This window comes from Bos indicus x Bos taurus, chromosome 20 (genome assembly GCF_003369695.1).
Source record: "Bos indicus x Bos taurus breed Angus x Brahman F1 hybrid chromosome 20, Bos_hybrid_MaternalHap_v2.0, whole genome shotgun sequence".
NCBI lineage: Eukaryota > Metazoa > Chordata > Mammalia > Artiodactyla > Bovidae > Bos > Bos indicus x Bos taurus.
The window spans coordinates 35189926-35210726 of record NC_040095.1 but is presented as its reverse complement, the minus strand read 5'-3'; the positions used below and the strand labels follow the sequence as shown (position 1 = coordinate 35210726).

General features: G+C 38.3%; 1 protein-coding gene across 5 annotated transcripts in view; it reads right to left on the bottom strand.

The window, feature by feature from the left end:
• Positions 1-20801, bottom strand: part of RICTOR (RPTOR independent companion of MTOR complex 2) — a 137899-nt gene that overhangs the window by 77316 nt on the left and 39782 nt on the right. For 4 of the 5 annotated variants that reach the window (XM_027520538.1, XM_027520539.1, XM_027520540.1 and 1 more), the window contains exon 4: positions 291-355. The exons of the other annotated variant lie outside the window; for it this stretch is intronic. In XM_027520538.1, coding sequence (XP_027376339.1) covers positions 291-355 — 65 coding nt within the window. The remainder of the gene's footprint in view (positions 1-290; positions 356-20801) is intronic. 5 annotated transcript variants of the gene reach the window in all.

Here is a 20801-nt window from a genome sequence, read left to right as displayed (position 1 = left end):
CTTGCTCTTGGGAATAACATGAGAACTTTTACTGTGTTTAATTTAGAAGTTAAGACTGTAGAAGTCCAGGTACTTTTCAACATTAGTTTTGATTATATGTATTTGAAAATTACAATAGGATAACAGTTGAAAATGTTAAAAATGTTGGAGATCCTAAATTTTTCTAACATTCACACAACTGTTTATATAAAATCAATACAAGGTGTTACAGTAACCTATTTTTAGTTTAAAATTACTAAAACTGAAATTACTAAAAATTCAGAAGATATGAAGAAGGGAACTGAACTTACCAAATTATGATATCCTCATAGTTAAAACCCAGTTTTTCTTCACTGTGGCCAATATCACAAAGCAGCTGTCAAAAAAACAAAATAAGTATACAAAAATGCATTATGTTTTTGCCTACTTACACACATTACTTTTTCAGAAAGGAAAATAAGATCTTTGTCTTTAATAAAATTTTGAAAAATATATGATTTGACTTTCAAAATATGAATATTTATGTCTATCACCTAATTGTTTTTCCGACTTGACAGTTTTAGATTTCATGACTCTGTTTGAAAACTAAACAATTATTTTTTATTATTCTTTCCCCCCTTCATACTTCTACTGCTTTTAAAACTATTCTTTCAGCGGTTACCACTGAGATTACAACATGCAGTTTTTGAAATTACTACAGTCTAACAGAAATTACTAGTTTACCATGTCCTCAATAAAAACACGCTTTAAACACTTCATTTCCATTTATTCATCTCACCTTTCCCTATGTTTTTGCTTTTTCTACCTATCTTTTAAGCCCTATAAAGTTACAACTGTTTTTAGTTAGTTCAATTACCAATTTATATTTACTCTCAAATGTACAACATTTCCATTATTCCTCACTCCAGTGATACCTTTATGGGGTATTCTCTCTTCTCCCTCAGTCATTGTTGTTGATCTGTTTTACTGGTGTCTTCATTTGTTTTATAGTCAAGGTTGCTGGTAATGAATTCAAAACAATTCAAGATGGATTCCATTGTTTGTTGAGAAGTCTGATATCAGTCTTATTACTGGCTCCTAAGAAGGTCATATTCTTTTTTTTCAGACTCCATGCAAGGTATTGTTCTCTATCTTTTGATTTTCTCATTCTAACTGTTCAAGTGTGGTTTTATCTGTATCCCTGCTTAGGGAAAACATAAATTTCCGAATCTCTAGGTTGATCAGTTCAGCTCAGTCGCTCAGTTGTGTCTCACTCTTTGCGACCCCATGAATCACAGCACGCCAGGCCTCCCTGTCCATCACCAACTCCCGGAGTTCACTCAGACTCACGTCCATCGAGTCAGTGATGCCATCCAGCCATCTCATCCTCTGTTGTCCCCTTCTCCTCTTGCCCCCAGTCCCTCCCAGCATCAGAGTCTTTTCCAATGAGTCAACTCTTCTCATGAGGTGGCCAAAGTACTAGAGTCTCAGCTTTAGCATCATTCCTTCCAAAGAAATCCCAGGGCTGATCTCCTTCAGAATGGACTGGTTGGATCTCCTTGCAGTCCAAGGGACTCTCAAGAGTCTTCTCCAACACCACAGTTCAAAAGCATCAATTCTTTGGTGCTCAGCTTTAATCACAGTCCAACTCTCACATCCATACATGACCACTGGAAAAACCATAGCCTTGACTAGACAGAGATTTGTTGGCAAAGTAATGTCTCTGCTTTTCAATATGCTGTCTAGGTTGGTCGTAACTTTCCTTCCAAGGAGTAAGCGTCTCTTAATTTCATGGCTGCAATCACCATCTGCAGTGATTTTGGAGCCCAAAAAAATAAAGTCTGACACTGTTTCCACTGTTTCCCCAGCTATTTCCCATGAAGTGATGGGACCAGATGCCATGATCTTTGTTTTCTGAATGTTGAGCTTTAAGCCAACTTTTTCACTCTCCTCTTTCACTTTCATCAAGAGGCTTTTGAGTTCCTCTTCACTTTCTGCCGTAAGAGTGGTATCATCTGCATATCTGAGGTTATTGATATTTCTCCCAGCAATCTTGATTCCAGCTTGTGCTTCTTCCAGCCCAACGTTTCTCATGATGTACTCTGCATCTAAGTTAAATAAGCAGGGTGACAATATACAGTCTTGACGTACTCCTTTTTCTATTTGGAACCAGTCTATTGTTCCATGTCCAGTTCTAACTGTTGCTTCCTGACCTGCATACAGGTTTCTCAAGAGGCAGATCAGGTGGTCTGGTATTCCCATCTCTTTCAGAATTTTCCAGTTTATTGTGATCCACACAAAGGCTTTGGCATAGTCAATAAAGCAGAAATAGATGTTTTTCTGGAACTCTCTTGCTTTTTTCATGATCCAGCGGATGTTGGCAATTTGATCTCTGCTTCCTCTGCCTTTTCTAAAACCAGCTTGAACATCTGGAAGTTCATGGTTCACATATTGCTGAAGCCTGGCTTGAAGAATTTTGAGCATTACTTAACTAGCGTGTGAGATGAGTGCAACTGTGTGGTAGTTTGAGCATTCTTTGGCATTGCCTTTCTTTGGGATTGGAATGAAAACGGACCTTTTCCAGTCCTGTGGCCACTGCTGAGTTTTCCCAATTTGCTGGCATACTGAGTGCAGCACTTTCACAGAATGATCTTTCAGGATTTGGAATAACTCAACTGGAATTCTATCACCTCCACTAGCTTTGTTCATAGTGATGCTTTCTAAGGCCCACTTGACTTCACATTCCAGGATGTCTGGCTCTAGGTCAGTGATCACACCATTGTGATTATCTTGGTCGTGAAGATCTTTTTTGTACAGTTCTTCTGTGTATTCTTGCCATCTCCTCTTAATATCTTCTCCTTCTGTTAGGTCCATACCATTTCTGTCCTTTATCAAGCCCATCTTTGCATGAAATGTTCCCTTGGTATCTCTGATTTTCCTGAAGAGATCTCTAGTTTTTCCCATTCTGTTGTGTGCCTCTATTTCTTTGCAATGATCGCTGAGGAAGGCTTTCTTATCTCTTCTTGCTATTCTTTGGAACTCTGCATTCAGATGCTTATATCTTTCCTTTTCTCCTTTGCTTTTCACTTCTCTTCTCTTCACAGCTATTTGTAAGGCCTCCCGAGTCAGCCATTTTGCTTTTTTTCATTTCTTTTCCATGGGGATGGTCTTGATCCCTGTCTCCTGTACAATGTCAGGAATCTCCGTCCATAGTTCATCAGGCACTCTGTCTATCGGATCTAGTCCCCTAAATCTATTTCTTACTTCCACTGTATAATCATAATGGATTTGATTTAGGTCACACCTGAATGGTCTAGTGGTTTTCCCTATTTTCTTCAATTTAATGTGAATTTAGCAATATGGAGTTCATGATCTGAGCCACAGTCAGCTCCCAGTCTTATTTTTGCTGACTGAATAGAGCTTCTCCATCTTTGGCTGCAAAGAATATAATCAATCTGATTTCCATGTTGACCATCTGGTGATGTCCATGTGTAGAGTCTTCTTGTGTTGTTGGAAGAGAGTGTTTGCTATGACCAGTGAGTTCTCTTGGCAAAACTCTATTAGCCTTTGCCCTGCCTCATTCTGTATTCCAAGGCCAAATTTGCCTGTTACTCCAGGTGTTTCTTGACTTTCTACTTTTGCATTCCAGTCCCCTATAATGAAAAGGACATCTTTTTTGGGTGTTAGTTCTAAAAGGTCTTGTAGGTCTTCATAGAACCATTCAACTTCAGCTTCTTCAGCATTACTGGTTGGGGCATAGGCTTGGATTACTGTGATATTGAATGGTTTGCCTTGGAAACGAACAGAGATCATTCTGTCGTTTTTGTGATTGCATCCAAGTACTGCATTTCAGACTCTTTTGTTGACCATGATGGCTACTCCATTTCTTCTAAGGGATTCCTGCCCACAGTAGTACATATAATAGTCATCTGAGTTAAATTCACCCAATCCAGTCCATTTTAGTTCACTGTTTCCTAGAATGTCAATGTTCACTCTTGCCATCTCCTGTTTGACCACTTCCAATTTGCCTTGATTCATGGACCTAACATTCCAAGTTCCTATGTAATATTGCTCTTTACAGCATCGGACCTTGCTTCTATCACCAGTCACACCCACAACTGGGTATTGTTGTTCCTTTGGCTCCATCCCTTCATTCTTTCGGCGGTGGCTCAGACAGTAAAGCATCTGCCTGCAATGCAGGAGACCCAGGTTCGATTCTTGAGTTGGGAAGATTCCCTGGAGAAGGAAATGGCAATCCACTCCAGCACTCTTGCCTGGAAAATCCCATGGATGGAGCATCCTGATAGGCTACAGTCCATGGGGTCGCAAAGAGTTGGACACGACTGAGTGACTTCACTTTCACTTCATTCTTTCTGGAGTTATTTCTCCACTGATCTCCAGTAGCATATTGGCCCCTACTGACCTGGGGAGTTCCTCTTTCAGTATCCTATCATTTTGCCTTTTCATACTGTTCATGGGGTTCTGTCCTTTAGCCGGGTATTTTCTATTATCTTGTCTTCTGATATGTCTAATCCTCTATTGTACCTATCCAGTGAGTTTTTAACTTGACATAATGTGTTTCCATTTACTTTGTACACATCCAATATCATAATAAAAAATCATTTTTCACCTATTTTCTCCAGTTTACTCTATGTTCTTGATATATTAACTACATTTTAAATGTTTAAAGTGTTTATCATCTAAATGGATATGAATGATACAGATAATCTCTGAGTCTGTTTTCATTATTTGTTTTTCCTTTTGTTCTGGTCATGCAGTCCTATCTTGGTGGATTCTATAATCTTTGTACACAAAAACTTGCAGAGATTCCTGATGACATCTTTCTCCACAAGGGATTCACCCTGCTCTCTCTTTGTGAGGCCAATGGACAATGGCGAGTCCTGATTAGGCTGCTGCCCTTGTAAGACTGAGTCAACCTCTGGTTTTTCCTTTCATCCCCTCCTTCCCCCAGGTTTCAACTGAAAGCTTGTTGTTCATGAGACGAATCTCAAGAGAATGACACATCTCATTTTTGCTTTACAAAAACATTAGGAGCTCCACCTTGATTTTCAAAGGTTTTCTACTTAGGATTTTAAGTTTCCCATCCCAGGATTCAACATATGTACTGAGGAAAGAATCTCCTTTACTTGATTCCACAGGTCTCCATCAAAAGCTCTGTGCTGTTTTCTCCATCTTTCAGCAATAGTACTCCTGGGACTACAGTATGAATCTTTACCTTCCTGTCCACATTTCACATTAGTCAGTGCTTCCCAGGTAAATACTGTTGCAGAAGTTAGCTCATTTCCACAAGATTCTTCTCTGAAGTCTTAGTTCCTACACCACTTACAGTCTGAGTAACTGCCTGTTGCCTTCACACAGGCTCTCCTTGTTTTTGACCCAGTCTGTTTTGACAATTTATTTAAAAGCTATATGAATGCATGCTAAGTCACTTCAATCATGTCCGACTCTTTACAACCCTATGGACTGTAGGCTGCCAGGCTCCTCTGTCCATGGGATTTTCCAGGCAAGAACGCTGGAGTGGGTTGCCATTTTCTTCTCCCGGGGATCTTCCCTAGCTGGGGATGGAACCCGTATCTCTTACGTCTCCTGCATTGGCAAGCAGATTCTTTACCATTAGCGCCTCCTACAATTTCTCAGGAGGTGGGTAATATGGTCTGGTATTCCCATCTCTTTTAGAATCTTCCACAGTTTATTGTGATCCACACAGTCAAAGGCTTTGGCATAGTCAATAAAGCAGAAATAGATGTTTTTCTGGAAGTCAATATTACTAGCAAATAATATATTAGTCAAAAATATTTATAAAAACATGACTGGCAAAAAGGTTTAGGCCCTATATTAGTTTGCTAGGGCTGCTGTAACAAATAAGCAAATTGGATGGTTTATACAAATAAATTTACTTTCTCATGATTCTGGAGGCTAAAAGTTCAATATCAAAGTGTCTTAACGAGTTTTTTGTTCTTAGGGCCTCACTCCTTCGCTGGTAGATGGCTATCATTTCTCTGTGTCGGCACATGATCTTTCCTCTATGTATGCTGTGTCTTTATCTTATCCGTTCACCAATCACGCTGGATTAGGGACCACCCATAGGATTTCATTTCATCTTAATTACCTCTTTAATGGGCCAAGCTCCAAATAGAGACACATTCTGAGGTACTAGGAGTTAGAATTTCAACAAACAAATTGGTGGGGGGGTTGGAGGTGGAACATGCAGCACAATTCAGCTCATAACACCCCACCCTCACAGTAAAGTAATACAGGCAGGTGCTTAACATGTGAAAATCTAAACAAATTGCAAAAAGATTAATGAGGCAAAGAGAATGCACAAAACAATTTACTGAAGATAAATAAATATATATCCTATTTCCTAAAATCTGAATCAAATACACCGGAAAATGCTATTTAAATAGAGCTTAACAAACTGGCAAGAAACTGTTTTTCAACATGAATATACTAAATAAAAAAACATACTGTGGATGGAATTATAAACTAAACACATATGGACAACTAAGTTGGAAAAATGCAACAAAATCAGGACTTTCTTTTGATGATTTCTACTAATAATTTAAAAAGTAAAGTAGGTTCTTCCAGATGTTTAAGCTGGATTTAGAAAAGGCAGAGGAACCAGTGATCAAACTGCCAACATCTGCTGGATCACAGAAAAAGCAACAGAGTTCCAGAAAAACATTTATTTCTGCCTTATGGACAATGCCAAAGCCTTAACTTTCAAACACACTGTGGAAAACTCTTCAAGAGATGAGAATACCAGACCCCTTACCTGCCTTCTGAGAAATCTGTATGCAGGTCAAGAAGCAACAGTTAGAACTGGACAAAGAACAATGAACTGGTTCCAAATCAGGAAAGGAGTATGTCAAGGCTGTATATTATCACCCTGCTTATTTAACTTATATGCAGAGAACATCATGCGAAATACCAGGCTGGATGAAGCACAAGCTGGAATCAAGATTGCTGGGAGAAATATCAATAACCTCAGATATGCAGATAATATCCTTATGGCAGAAAGCAAAGAGGAACTAAAGAGCCTCTTGATGAAAGTAAAAGAGGAGAGGGAAAGAGCTGGCTTAAAACTCAATGTTCAAAAAAACAAAGATCATGGCATCCGGTCCCATCACTTCATGGCAAACAGACACAGAAACAATGGAAACAGTGACAGACTTTATTTTCTTGGGCTCCAAAATCACTGCAGATGGTGACTGACACCGTGAAATTAAAAGACACTTGCTCCTGGGAAGAAAAGCTATGACAAATCTTGACAGCATATTAAAAAGCAGAAACATCATTTTGCCAACAAAGGTTGGTCTCATCAAAGCTATGGTTTTTCCAGTAGTCATGTATGGATGTTAGAGTTGGACCATAAAGAAAGCTGAGCGCCAAAGAATTGATGCTTTTGAACTGTGGTGTTGGAGAAGACTCTTGAGAGTCCCCTGGACTGCAAGGAGATAAACCAGTCAATCCTAAAGGAAATCAGTCCTAAATATTCCTTGGAAGGACTGATGCTGAAGCTGAAACTCCAATACTTTGGCCAACTGATGCAAAGAACTGAGTCATTGGAAAAGACCATGACGCTAGGAAAGACTGAAGGCAGGAGGAGAAGGGGATGATAGAGGATGAGAATGTTGGATGGCATCACCAACTCGATGACATGTTTGAGCAAAGTCCAGGAGTTGGTGATGGACAGGGATGCTTCGTGTGCTGCAGTCCCTGGGGTCAAGAGTCAGATGCGACTGAATTGACTGAACTGAAAGTAGGTTCAAGCACAAGATCCTCATGTCATGATTTACAACAATAAGGAACTAGAAACAAATGTTCATAAAGGAGAAACCTATGTAGCAGTATTAATATTACATAATACTGAAACACAAAACACGCTGGGTCGCTTCAGTCGTGTCCAACTCTTTGTGACCCTGTGGACTGCATCCCACCAGGCTCCTCTGTCCGTGGGATTTTCCAAGCAAGAATACTGGAGGGGGCTGCCATGCCCTCCTCCAGGGGATCTTCCCAACCCAGGGATCTAACCCACATCTCTTGCATCTCCTGCATTAACAGGTGCTTTCTTACCACTAAGGCCCATCTGGGAAGACTGGAAACACAAACAACAACTGCATAATGTATCAATGAGTTAGGGAAAATATTCTTTAAAATATACATTTCTTAAAAAAAGGTATATACTTTTTTTTAAGACGTCCACACATCACCATTTTATCACCAAAAAAGAAAGTACAATCATAGGTGATTTATTTTTCTTTCTGTGCTTTTCTGTATTTTATAAATATTTACAATGATTATCTATTACTTAGATAATCTAAGAAGAATTATATATACAGTATAGTATTCATAAATAGTAACAGAAGTAGCATTTATTGACTATTAATCATGTCAATTCTAGTAAAGAAGTAATATTTTGGTAATAAAGACAACTGAGACTAGAGATGGTAATAAGACCTCCAAACATCACAAAGCTATTATTAAATGGTAAAGCCAGAAATGAAACCAAACCAGTCTAAGTCCAGAGCCCACTGAAATACGAGTCTACTTTTGTATTAAAATTATTTACATATGCAATGCAAAAACAAACACAAAAAAACAAACAAAAATTTACATGGGGGAGGTGGTGGATTTAAAAACAGAATAACTGAACATTATCATTTCCCCAGCTGCAAAAATGGTATGAATCAAGAATCTGGAGAACCATACTCTTGGCTATTAACACATAAAATGAATAAGTGAATTTATTATATTTTTCTAGAACAGCTAGCAAAAAACACACACGAATTACTGCCCATTTCAAAGGATTAACAAACACACAAAAAGACTGCATTACTTAAAGACTTAAAGACAAAAAGACTTAAAACTGCATTACTAGAAATACGGAGTATTTGAGATTTCACAAATATTTTAGATTACTATCATTGTCACTGTATGGCACCATATATTAATAAAAAAGAAAATTAAAAGGACATCTTATCGTCGTGTTATCACTTAGATTTTGGATATGTTCTAATTTATAAACTTAATAGAAAAATTAAACTCAGAATCTGTTATTAAAACATAAAATATTGTGCTTCTAAATGGGGAAAATGTTAGTTTCTTAAACTAACTCCATTTCTAAAAAGGCAGTGTTTCCATTCTTCTGCTACATCATGTTAATAAAATGAAATGCTTTGAAACTTAAAAATAAAGTATAAAAAATCTTATCTGGTCAAGACTTAGTTTCTCACCTAAGTATGTACTTGGTTCTCCTTCCCTGCATTTTCTTTTTCACACTTACTAGATATCCTTGCAGAAAACTATATACTCAGTGAAACGTAATTTCAAAATTATCCCCCTTCTCAAACCACAAAATATATGACTGTTCACCATTTAACATTTGCTAGAATTAGCAGTTTTGAAAGGTGAAAAAAAATTTTTTGTCTAAGTTATTATTATGATTTCCTAAAAGCACACAGAACTTGGAAATTATTTAGAAAGGAGTTTCATTTTCTGCTATCTAATATAAATGTATTTATACTGAAAGAAATGTTTCTGAGAAAAATGTCCACTCAGCTGGAAAATGGAAAATCACAAGTAACTAAAAACAGTTTACAGTGAAACGTATTTCTCATAATTATCTGCCTATTCTCCAGGGACAGTAACAGATATTAAGGCTATCCTTTCAACAGTGGCTAAATTGTGCTTTCATATTGTTTGAAGAGGAACTAAAGAGACTCTTGATGAGGGTAAAAGAGGAGAATGGAAAAGCTGGCTTGAAACTCAACGTTAAAAAAAATAGTATCATAGCATCCAGTCCCATCACTTCATAGCAAACAGAAGGGGAAAAAGTGCAAACAGTGACAGATTTTATTTTCTTGGGCTCCAAAACCACCGTGGAAGGTGACTGCAGCCATGAAATTAAAAGACGCTTGCTCCTTGGAAGGAAAGCTATGACAAACCTAAACAGCACATTAAAAAGTACAGATATCACTTGGCTGCTAAAGGTCCCTGTAGTCAAAATTATGGTTTTTCCAGTAGTCATGTACACAGACATGACAGCTGGACCATACAGAAGCTTAAGCTTTGAAGAATTGATGCTTTGGAGTTGTGGTACTGGAGAAGACTCCAGAGTCTCCTGGACAGCAAGGAGATCAAACCAGTCAACCCTAAAGAAAATCAACCCTGACTATTCATTGGAAGGACTGATGCTAAAGCTGAAGCTCCAATACTTTGGCCACCTGATGTGAAGAGCTGACTCGACAGAAAAGACCCTGAGGCTTGAAAAGACTGAAAGCAAAAGGAAAAGGGGGAAGATGATGATGCGATGGTTAGACATCATCAACCACTCAATGGTCATGAATTTGAGCAAACTTCAGGAGACGGTGGAGGACAGAGGAGCCTGGGCTACACTGTCCACGGGGTCACAGAGAGTTTGACACAACTTAGCGACTGAACAATTGTTTCCAGATATATAGAAGAGGTCTTAGTAATCAGTGTTAATGAAAATATCCCCTTTGAAATAGAATTATCCCAAGTAGAGACTAAACTTTCTATATGTAAATAATGCACATATATCAGGAAATATATCTAAGAAATTAGAGAAGACACTGATAAGATTCTAAATTTTCCACTATTAAAGAAACATTACACTTTGAATCACCAGGAGAGTTCATCTATTGTTAAGTTTCAAAATATTAGGAATAACTTATTTTAATAAAAAAATTTTATAGTGATTTACTTTCTTACCAATCACCTCCCAATTTAAATAAACAAATCTTACAAATCAAACCCTTTTACTTTTAACTCTAGCAAAGAGGTGGGCAGAAATAGCAAGAACACTGAATTGGTAAATTTAAATAACAGGAATCTCATCCTGCCTCAACTACTGACTGAATTACTAATTAACCTTCAATCATTAAGTAACAAATTTTTTAAATTCTATCTTAGCTATTATTGGTAACTTTTCTTCTCCTGTGTAAAATATTAAAATGTAACAATGCCTGCCCTATTACATAGCTTTGTTAATAGTAAGAATAAATTACTGTTAGAAATCATTGAAAAATCTTTCAAAATGTAAGAATTAGGAACTTAATAGTCACTTAAAACGCTAAATTATTAGACATCACACATTTCACTGGCGTTCTGTTGCTTCCCACCCCATGTGTTTTTATGACTATCAGTCACAAAATACCTAGTTTAATATCACTAAATAGGATCGGAGTTCAGGCAGAAGTTGTAAGAGAAGGCTAAGCTCTTATTATTTAAAGCTGTAAAGATGATGTATCTTAGTCATATGGAAAGTGTTTGAGAATGAAACTAACCTAAAAGAAAAGAGCTGAGAAATGGAGAGAGAGAATACAATTAACATTTTTTCAACCCCTGACTCATTCCACCTGAAATTAAGATTTTACTTTTGGTCTTACTCGTGATGAAAGCAAATAATCAGCTCAGTTGAATTAGGTTTGTTAAATTTGTTACTTATACATCAACTTAAGCATTCAATACCATCCGAAATTCACAACTATTTCATGAGTGTAACTATTAAATTTTTTAATATAAACAAAAATATTGCTATATGATATCTTATATCTAAATGGGGAACGGGATTTCCCTGGTCCAGTGGTTAAGACTCCAAGCGTTCACTGCAGGGGGCACTGGTTCAATCCCTGGTCAGGGAAGTAAGATTCCACATGCCACATGGCGCAGACAAAAAAATAAATGAATGAATGAATGAGGTAAAGGTTTTGATAACATGTCACTGGTATAGTGAAGGACAGGAAGCCTGTCGTGCTGTAATCCATGGGGTCTCAAAAGAATTAAACATGACTTAGTGAATGAACAACAACAACAACAACAACACTGGTCAGTCAGTTCAGTCGCTAAGTCGTGTCCGATCTTTGCGACCCCATGAATCTCAGCACGCCAGGCCTCCCTGTCCATCACCAACTCCCGGAGTTCACCCAGACTTACGTCCATAGTGTCAGTGATGCCATCCAGCCATCTCATCCTCTGTCGTCTCCTTCTCCTCCTGCCCCCAATCCCTCCCAGCATCAGAGTCTTTTCCAATGAGTCAACTCTTCTCATGAGGTGGCCAAAGTACTGGAGTTTCAGCTTTAGCATCACTCCTTCCAAAGAAATCCCAGGGTTGATCTCCTTCAGAATGGAATGGCTGGAACTCCTTGCAGTCCAAGGGACTCTCAAGAGTCTTCTCCAACACCACAGTTCAAAAGCATCAATTCTTCGGCGCTTAGCCTTCTTCACAGTCCAACTCTCACGTCCATACATGACCACTGGAAAAACCATAGCCTTGACTAGACGGAGATTTGTTGGCAAAGTAATGTCTCTGCTTTTCAATATGCTATCTAGGTTGGTCATAACTTTCCTTCCAACGAGTAAGCATCTTTTAATTTCATGGCTGCAATCACCATCTGCAGTGATTTTGGAGCCCAAAAAAATAAAGTCTGACACTGTTTCCACTGTTTCCCCATTTATTTGCCATGAAGTGATGGGACCAGATGCCATGATCTTCGTTTTCTGAATGTTGAGCGTTAAGCCAACTTTTTCACTCTCCTCTTTCACTTTCATCAAGAGGCTTTTGAGTTCCTCTTCACTTTCTGCCGTAAGAGTGGTATCATCTGCATATCTGAGGTTATTGATATTTCTCCCAGCAATCTTGATTCCAGCTTGTGCTTCTTCCAGCCCAAGCGTTTCTCATGATGTACTCTGCATCTAAGTTAAATAAGCAGGGTGACAATATACAGTCTTGACGTACTCCTTTTTCTATTTGGAACCAGTCTATTGTTCCATGTCCAGTTCTAACTGTTGCTTCCTGACCTGCATACAAATTTCTCAAGAGGCAGATCAGGTGGTCTGGTATTCCCATCTCTTTCAGAATTTTCCAGTTTATTGTGATCCACACAGTCAAAGGCTTTCACATAGTCAATAAAGCAGAAATAGATGTTTTTCTGGAACTCTATTGCTTTTTCCATGATCCAGCGGATGTTGGTAATTTGATCTCTGGTTCCTCTGCCTTTTCTAAAACCAGCCTGAACATCAGGAAGTTCACAGTTCACATATTGCTGAAGCCTGGCTTGGAGAATTTTGAGCATTACTTTACTAGCGTGTGAGATGAGTGCAATTGTGTGGTAGTTTGAGGATTCTTTGGCATTGCCTTTCTTTGGGATTGGAATGAAAACGGACCTTTTCCAGTCCTGTGGCCACTGCTGAGTTTTCCAAATTTGCTGGCATACTGAGTGCAGCACTTTCACAGCATCATCTTTTAGGATTTGAAAGAGCTCAACTGGAATTCCGTCACCTCCACTAGCTTTGTTCATAGTGATGCTTTCTAAGGCCCACTTGACTTCACATTCCAGGATGTCTGGCTCTAGGTCAGTGATCACACCATCGTGATTATCTTGGTCGTGAAGATCTTTTTTGTACAGTTCTTCTGTGTATTCTTGCCATCTCTTCTTAACATCTTCTGCTTCTGTTAGGTCCATACCATTTCTGTCCTTTATCGAGCCCATCTTTGCATGAAATGTTCCTTTGGTATCTCTAATTTTCTTGAAGAGATCTCTAGTCTTTCCCATTCTGTTGTTTTCCTCTATTTCTTTGCACTGATTGCTGAAGAAGGCTTTCTTATCTCTTCTTGCTATTCTTTGGAACTCTGCATTCAGATGCTTGTATCTTTCCTTTTCTCCTTTGCTTTTTGCTTCTCTTCTTTTCACAGCTATTTGTATATTCTGCTTAATAAAATCCATGTGCAACATCAGTCAATCTATTTGTTATCCTTAACTCACAGAACTTCTTTACAAATTAAGTATTTCTGACAAATATAAAATATTCAAAGATGGCTATCAACAATATTATATTTTGACAAGTTAGAAGTTTTAACCATCTCTAGGTAAAAAAATGCCTGAGATGCTTATTAAAATTATTAACTTTAAAAAACATAATGATCAGCTAAACTGGACAGTTAAATGCTATGACCATTTTACTTATAGGGCTTTGAGGGTTAACTGAACAGTTCTCCTAAAGAAACAAAAGAGAGAGTAACCCAAACTTTAAAAAATCTTGCCACAAATTAGAATTCCACAGCATAGTCTTTTTAGAGGGTAATTTATAAGTAGGTTTTAAAATAAAAAGTACAAATGCTCTTGGCTAAATAATCACAGTTTTAAAATTCTATTCTGCATAAAACAGTACTTAAGAGTGTTACTAATGCATTATTTAAAATGCAAAAAGAAGTAGCGAATACTTGCATTTTCTAATGATAGAATGATTAAATAAATTACAGTATATGTATTATGCATATGTATGTATATTTGGACGCATATACATATATATGGATGGATAGATATGCACACACACATCTATCAACACACATATGCAGCTACAAAAAAGTAGTGGATCTACATTTATAGAAAAAGAAAGGGCTCATGATATCCTGGGAAGTGGATAAAATACAAACTACAAATCTCAAGATCTCATTAAAAAAACCCTTATGTACACATATAATAAATGTTAAATACACTGAGCATTATATCAGACATTTCTAGTTTAGCTTAATTCTTACAACATAGTAAAACATATACACATACACGTTGATAATTATACCAAAGAAGAATAAGAATAAATACCTTCTAGTGGTAACTTCTGAGAAATGGTCCTTTTGTCGGGATGAGGAGGTGGATGGGAAAGAGATGTGAGACAGGACTTTCACTTTTTACTGTATATTGTTTAATACCACTATTATTTTTATATTTAATTTATATAATTTTGAAGCTTTTTTAAACAGAACAAGATTCCTCTGGAGCTTTTCATATATGAAATTAAATATAGGGAAAGAGTTAAAATGTAAAAGAGCTAAAATATTTTCACCTTTAAAAAAAGGTCTTTAGATAATCAGCATGTTGTCAGTTTTAAAAATAGAATGCTAAGATTATTTTCATCAGCAGCCTGTTATACACAATACTTTAGTGAAATGATGTCAGAAGGCAAGCATGGGTGTGTGACATTCACGTGGTCCTAGGATCACATCACTGGCACCCTCTCTTCATACCTTAAAAGGAGGTTTAATTCTAGAGATAAAGCCCACCCTATACAACATTTCAGCCCCACTGATCTATTAAATTAACTTAATCCTAACAGGCATGCTATACTTAATAACAAAACAATGCTAATACAACAGAAAACTCTTATTCAAACTGCAAAATCATTCCAATGTAATACCTTTAATTAAACACTTGCAATGTGCCAAGATTTGGGGAAGAGAGGGATATAAGAGTAAAAAAATAAATACTACATATTTCTTGTGCTTAATAATCTCAGTTTAATAAGAGAGCAACACAATAAATAGTAATGATACCCAAAATCATAAAATTTAGTAGACACGTATAACCTATTATAAGAACACAATGAAGGGTGACCAACTAATTCCTGTCTAACTAGTCTCCTGGAATCATAACCCTTTTTCTTATTTTCTTATTCTGCAGACCTATTCTTAGAGACTTCTAAGAATTTCTAAATATTATACTGTAAGTTAATGAACTTACAGACTGTACCAAAAAAACACCAAATCTGTAAATATTTTTTAACCTAGCTCAAAAAAATAGAATTCAAAGACACATTTTATTATGATTTAAATTCAATAAGCATTTATTTTGTGCTCGGTATTTGGAGAAATTTTATAATAAAACCTGCTGCTGCTAAGTCGCTTCAGTCCTGTCCAACTCTGTGTGACCCCATAGATGGCAGCCCACCAGGCTCCCCTGTCCCTGGGATTCTCCAGGCAAGAACACTGGAGTGGGTTGCCATTTCCTATTCCAATGCATGAAAGTCAAAGGTGAAAGTGAAGACGCCCAGTTGTATCCAACTCTTAGCGACCCCATGGACTGCAGCCTACCAGGCTCCTCTATCCATGGGATTTTCCAGCCAAGACTACTGGAGTGGGGTGCCACTGTCTTCTCTGATAATAAAACCTACAGACATTTATTTACAGCACTGGCTCTTAACTGAGATGATTCTGTCCCCTAGGAAACATTCGGCAATGCTTGGAGACATTTTTGCTTTTGACAACCAGTGGAGGTATACTACAAGCATCTCCTGGGTAGAGGCCAGAGGTGCTGCTAACACTACAATGAACAAGACAGCTCCCCCAAACAAATAATTATCTGGCCCAATAAGTCAACTTGCTCAAGCTGAAAAACTGTTACAGTAACAGCTTACCAATCTCCAATTCAAGCTATTAAACAGACTCACCTTTTTACAGTCAACAAAAATTCCTGAAAATTAGCAAAAAAAAGAAAAAGAATACAAAAAACAAACCCTAGGTTGTAAAGCATTATCTGGTATGGAGTACATATTATGTGCCAAGCACTGTATTGGGACCTTGCCTCTTAACTGCAGCAAAACAATCTCTGAGTAAAGAAATCTGTCCAACGCTGCCTTGCTAGTTAGGGTCAGAGATGGGCTATTAAGACCTCACTCACTTGATCTGAAGCTCATACTTTTCTCACTGTTATCACCAGGCAGCCAAAGCAGATTTTATCAAGTCTCATGTTTATGGACTTTACTAATGGAACAGCCTCTCACACCCTTAGCCAATGGTTAGGCTCTCATATTCCAGAAAAATTCTAGTAAGTTTGCTTATCTGATTGTTAAATCCATAAATAATTTAAAACAGAAAATAAAAGGGCTGCTACAAGCTGATACCAGAGCCAGAGAGAAATGTGAAAACTGTACACAAAGGATATGGCAAAACAAAAGACAAAAGTACAAGAAGCTCAAAAGCCTGCCGCTGCTACTGCTGCTGCTGCTAAGTCTCTTCAGTCATGTCCGACTCTGTGCAACCCCATAGACGGCAGCCCACCAGGCTCCCCCATCCCTGGGATTCTCCAGGCAAGAACACTGGACTGGGTTGCCATTTCCTTCTCCAATGGATGAAAGCAAAAAGTGAAAGTGAAGTCGCTCTTAGCGACCCCATGGACTGCAGCCCACCAGGCTCCTCCGTCCATGGGATTTTCCAGGCAAGAGTACTGGAGTGGGTTGCCATTGCCTTCTCCACTCAGAAGCCTAGGGCCTTCAAAAGCCTAGGGCCTTTATTACAGAGACACATCATTCTATACAGTGATACGATGGGGAAAAGGAAGGAAGAAAACAGAGAGGGAAGGAGAGAAGGGAAGGTGTAGGGAAGGGTGAAAAGAGAGGAAATGAACCAGGGAAGGAGGTAAAAGAGGAGTAGAAGGAGAGAACAGAGGGAAAGAGAAACACGAGAAGAGACTGGAAGAACACAGATCAAAGAAAGACCAAGTGGAGGGAACAACTTCGTGAAAAACCATGGGAAAAATTCAAAAGGAAACAAAGAAGTGGAGGGAGGAAAAGGGGAAAGAGAGCAACTGACCTTAACCCATAAGAAATGGAGATCTAGATAGAAATATATGTAGAATAGAGAATAGGGAAAAAGAAAGCTATCCAACAGAAATAGATGTTTAAATCACTCCTAATTCAAAAAGTTCTATACACACACTGTCTATGTTTAGTAGTTACTAGCCACACACAGGTGGCTATAAGCACAGAAATTTGTTTTAATCTGAACAGAGATGTGCTGTAACATACACAAACTGCACAACAATTATACTAAAGAAATTCTCACACTGTTAAGAAAGTTCTAGGACCCACAACAGATTTCTCAACCTGGGCATCCTGCAAAGGGACTGAGAACTCCCAGGGAATTTGACCTTGGAGGCCAGTGGGAGACTGAGCCTCCGGGTGCAATCTCAAAAAACAGAATAATCTGTTTGTTTCCAAGGCAAACCATTCTATATCACAGTAGTCCAAGTCGATGCCCCAACCACTAATGCCAAAGAAGCTGAAGCTGAACGTTCTATGATGACCTATGAGACCTTCTAGAACTAACACCAAAGATGTCCTTTTCATCATAGGGAACTGGAATGCAAAAGCAGAAGTCAAGAGATACCTGTAGTAACAGGCAAGTTTGGCCTTGGAGTACAAAATGAAGCAGGGCAAAGGCTAATAGAGTTTTGCCAAGAGAACGCACTGGTTATAGTAAACACCCTCTTCCAACAACAGAACAGAAGACTCTCCACATGGACATCACCAGATGGTCAACACCGAAATCATACTGATTGTATTCTTTGCAACCGAAGATGGAAAAGCTCTATGCAGTCAGCAAAAACAAGACTGCGAGCTGACTGGCTCATCATAAAATCCTTATGGCAAAATTCAGACTTAAAGAAAGCAGGGAAAACCACTGGACGTTCGGGTATGACCTAAATCAAATCCCTTATGATTATACAGTGGAAGTGACAAATAGGATCAGATCTGATAGAGTGTCTGAAGAACTATGGATGGAGGTTCGTGACATTTTACAGGAGACAGTGACCAGGACCATCCCCAAGAAAAAGGAATGCAAAAAGGCAAAATGGTTGTCTGAGGAGGCCTTACAAATAGCTGAGAAAAGAAGAGAAGGTAAAGGCAAAGGAGCAAAGAAAAGATATACCCATTTGAATGCAGAGTTCCAAAGAATAGCAAGGAGAGATAAGAAAGCCTTTCTCAGTGATCACTGCAAAGAAATAGAGGAAAACAACAGAATGGGAAAGACTAGAGATCTCGTCAAGAAAATCAGGGATACTAAGGGAACATTTCATGCAAAGAGGGGCACAATAAAGGGCAGAAATGGTATGGACCTAACAGAAGCAGAAGATATTAAGAAGAGGTGGCATTAATGCAAAGAAGAACTATACAAAAGATCTTAATGATCCAGATAACCATGATGGTATGACCGCGCGCACCTAGAGCCAGATACCCTGGAATGCGAAGTCAAGTGGGCCTCAGGAAGCATCACTACGAACAAAGCTAGTGGAGGTGATGGAATTCCAGCTGAGCTATTTCAAATCCTAACAGATGATGCTGTGAAAGTGCTACACTCAATATGCCAGCAAATTTAGAAAACTCAGCAGTGGCCACAGGACTGGAAAAGGTCAGTTTTCATTCTAATCCCAAAGAAAGACAATGCCAAACAATGTTCCACACAACTTCCGCACAACTGCACTCATCTCACATGCTGGCAAATGTTCAAAATTCTCCAAGCAAGGCTTCAACAGTACATGAACCGAGAACTTCCAGATGTTCAAGCTGGATTTAGAAAAGGCAAAGAACCAGAGATCAAATTGCCAACATCCACTGGCTCATCGAAAAAGAAAGAGAGTTCCAGAAAAACATGTACTTCTGCTTTATAGACTATGTCAAAGCCTTTGACTGTGTGGATCACAACAAACTGTGGAAAATTCTTCAAGAGACGGGAATACCAGACCACATTACCTGCCTCCTGAGAAATTGTATGCAGGTCAAGAAGCAACAGGACCACACATGGAACAATGGACTGGTTCCAAACAGTGAAAGGAGTATATCAAGGCTGTATATAATCACCCTGCTTATTTAACCTATGTGCAGAGTACATCATGTGAAACGCTGAACTGGATAAGGCACAAGCTGGAATCAAGACTGCAGGGCGATATATCAATAACGTCAGATATGCAGATGACACCACCCTTATGGCAGAAAGCAAAGAGGAACTAAAAAGTCTCTTGATGAAAGTGAAAGAAAAGAATGGACAAAGCTGACTTAAAATTCAACATTCAAAAAAACTAAGATCATGGCATCTGGTCCTGTCACTTCATGGCAGACAGACACAGAAACAGTGGAAACAGTGACAGACTTTATTTTCTTGGGCTCCAAAATCACTGCAGATGGTGACTGCAGCCATGAAATTGAAAGACACTTGCTCCTTGGAGGAAAAGCTATGACCAACCTAGACAACATATTAAAAAGCAGAGACATTTCTTTGCCAAAAAAGGTCCATCTAGTCAAAGCTATGGTTTTTCCAGTAGTCATGTATGGATGTGAGAGTTGGACCATAAGAAAACTGAGTGCCGAAGAACTGATGCTTTTAAACTCTCGTGTTGGAGAAAACTCTTGAGAGTCCCCTTGGACTGCGAGGAGATCAAACCAGTCAATCCTAAAGGAAATCAGTCCTGAATATTCACTGGAAGGACTGATGAAGCTGAAATTCCAATAATTTGGCCACATGATGTGAAGAACTGACTCACTGGAAAAGACCCTAATGCTGGGAAAGACTGAAGACAGGAAGGGAAGGGGCTAAGAGAGGATGAGAATGTTGGATGCCATCACCGACTCAATAGACATGAGTCTGAGCAAGCTCTCAGAGTTGGTGATGGACAGAGAAGCCTGGCATGCTGCTGTCCATGGGGTCACAAACAATCAGACATGACTGAGCAACTGAACTGAGGTGAAAACACCCACACTTATCTTCTAAGATTTAGTATGAAAAATATTAAATATCTCATTGATATTTAATTATTGATATTTAATTGATACTAATTACATAAAATGTTAAGTTGGATATAGTGTATTAAAGAAAATATAATATTAATAATAATTTCACACTTCCTTTTACTTTTTTAGTGTGACCTGCTAGAAAATTTAAAATTACAAAAGTGGCTTACATGTGTTTCTACTGTATTGTGCTTCTCCAGAGTTTAACAGTGCTTTAGGACCCATTCTCCAAGCTAGGCTTCAACAGTAATGTGAACCGGGAGCTTCCAGATATTCAAGCTGGATTTAGAAAGGGTAGAAGAACCAGAGATCAAATTGCCAACATCCACTAGATCACAGAAAAAGCAAGAGAATTCCAGAAAAACATCTACTTATGCTTCACTGACTACACTGAAGACTTTGACAATGCGGATCACAAAAAACTGTGGAAAACTCTTAAAGAGATGGGAATACCAACC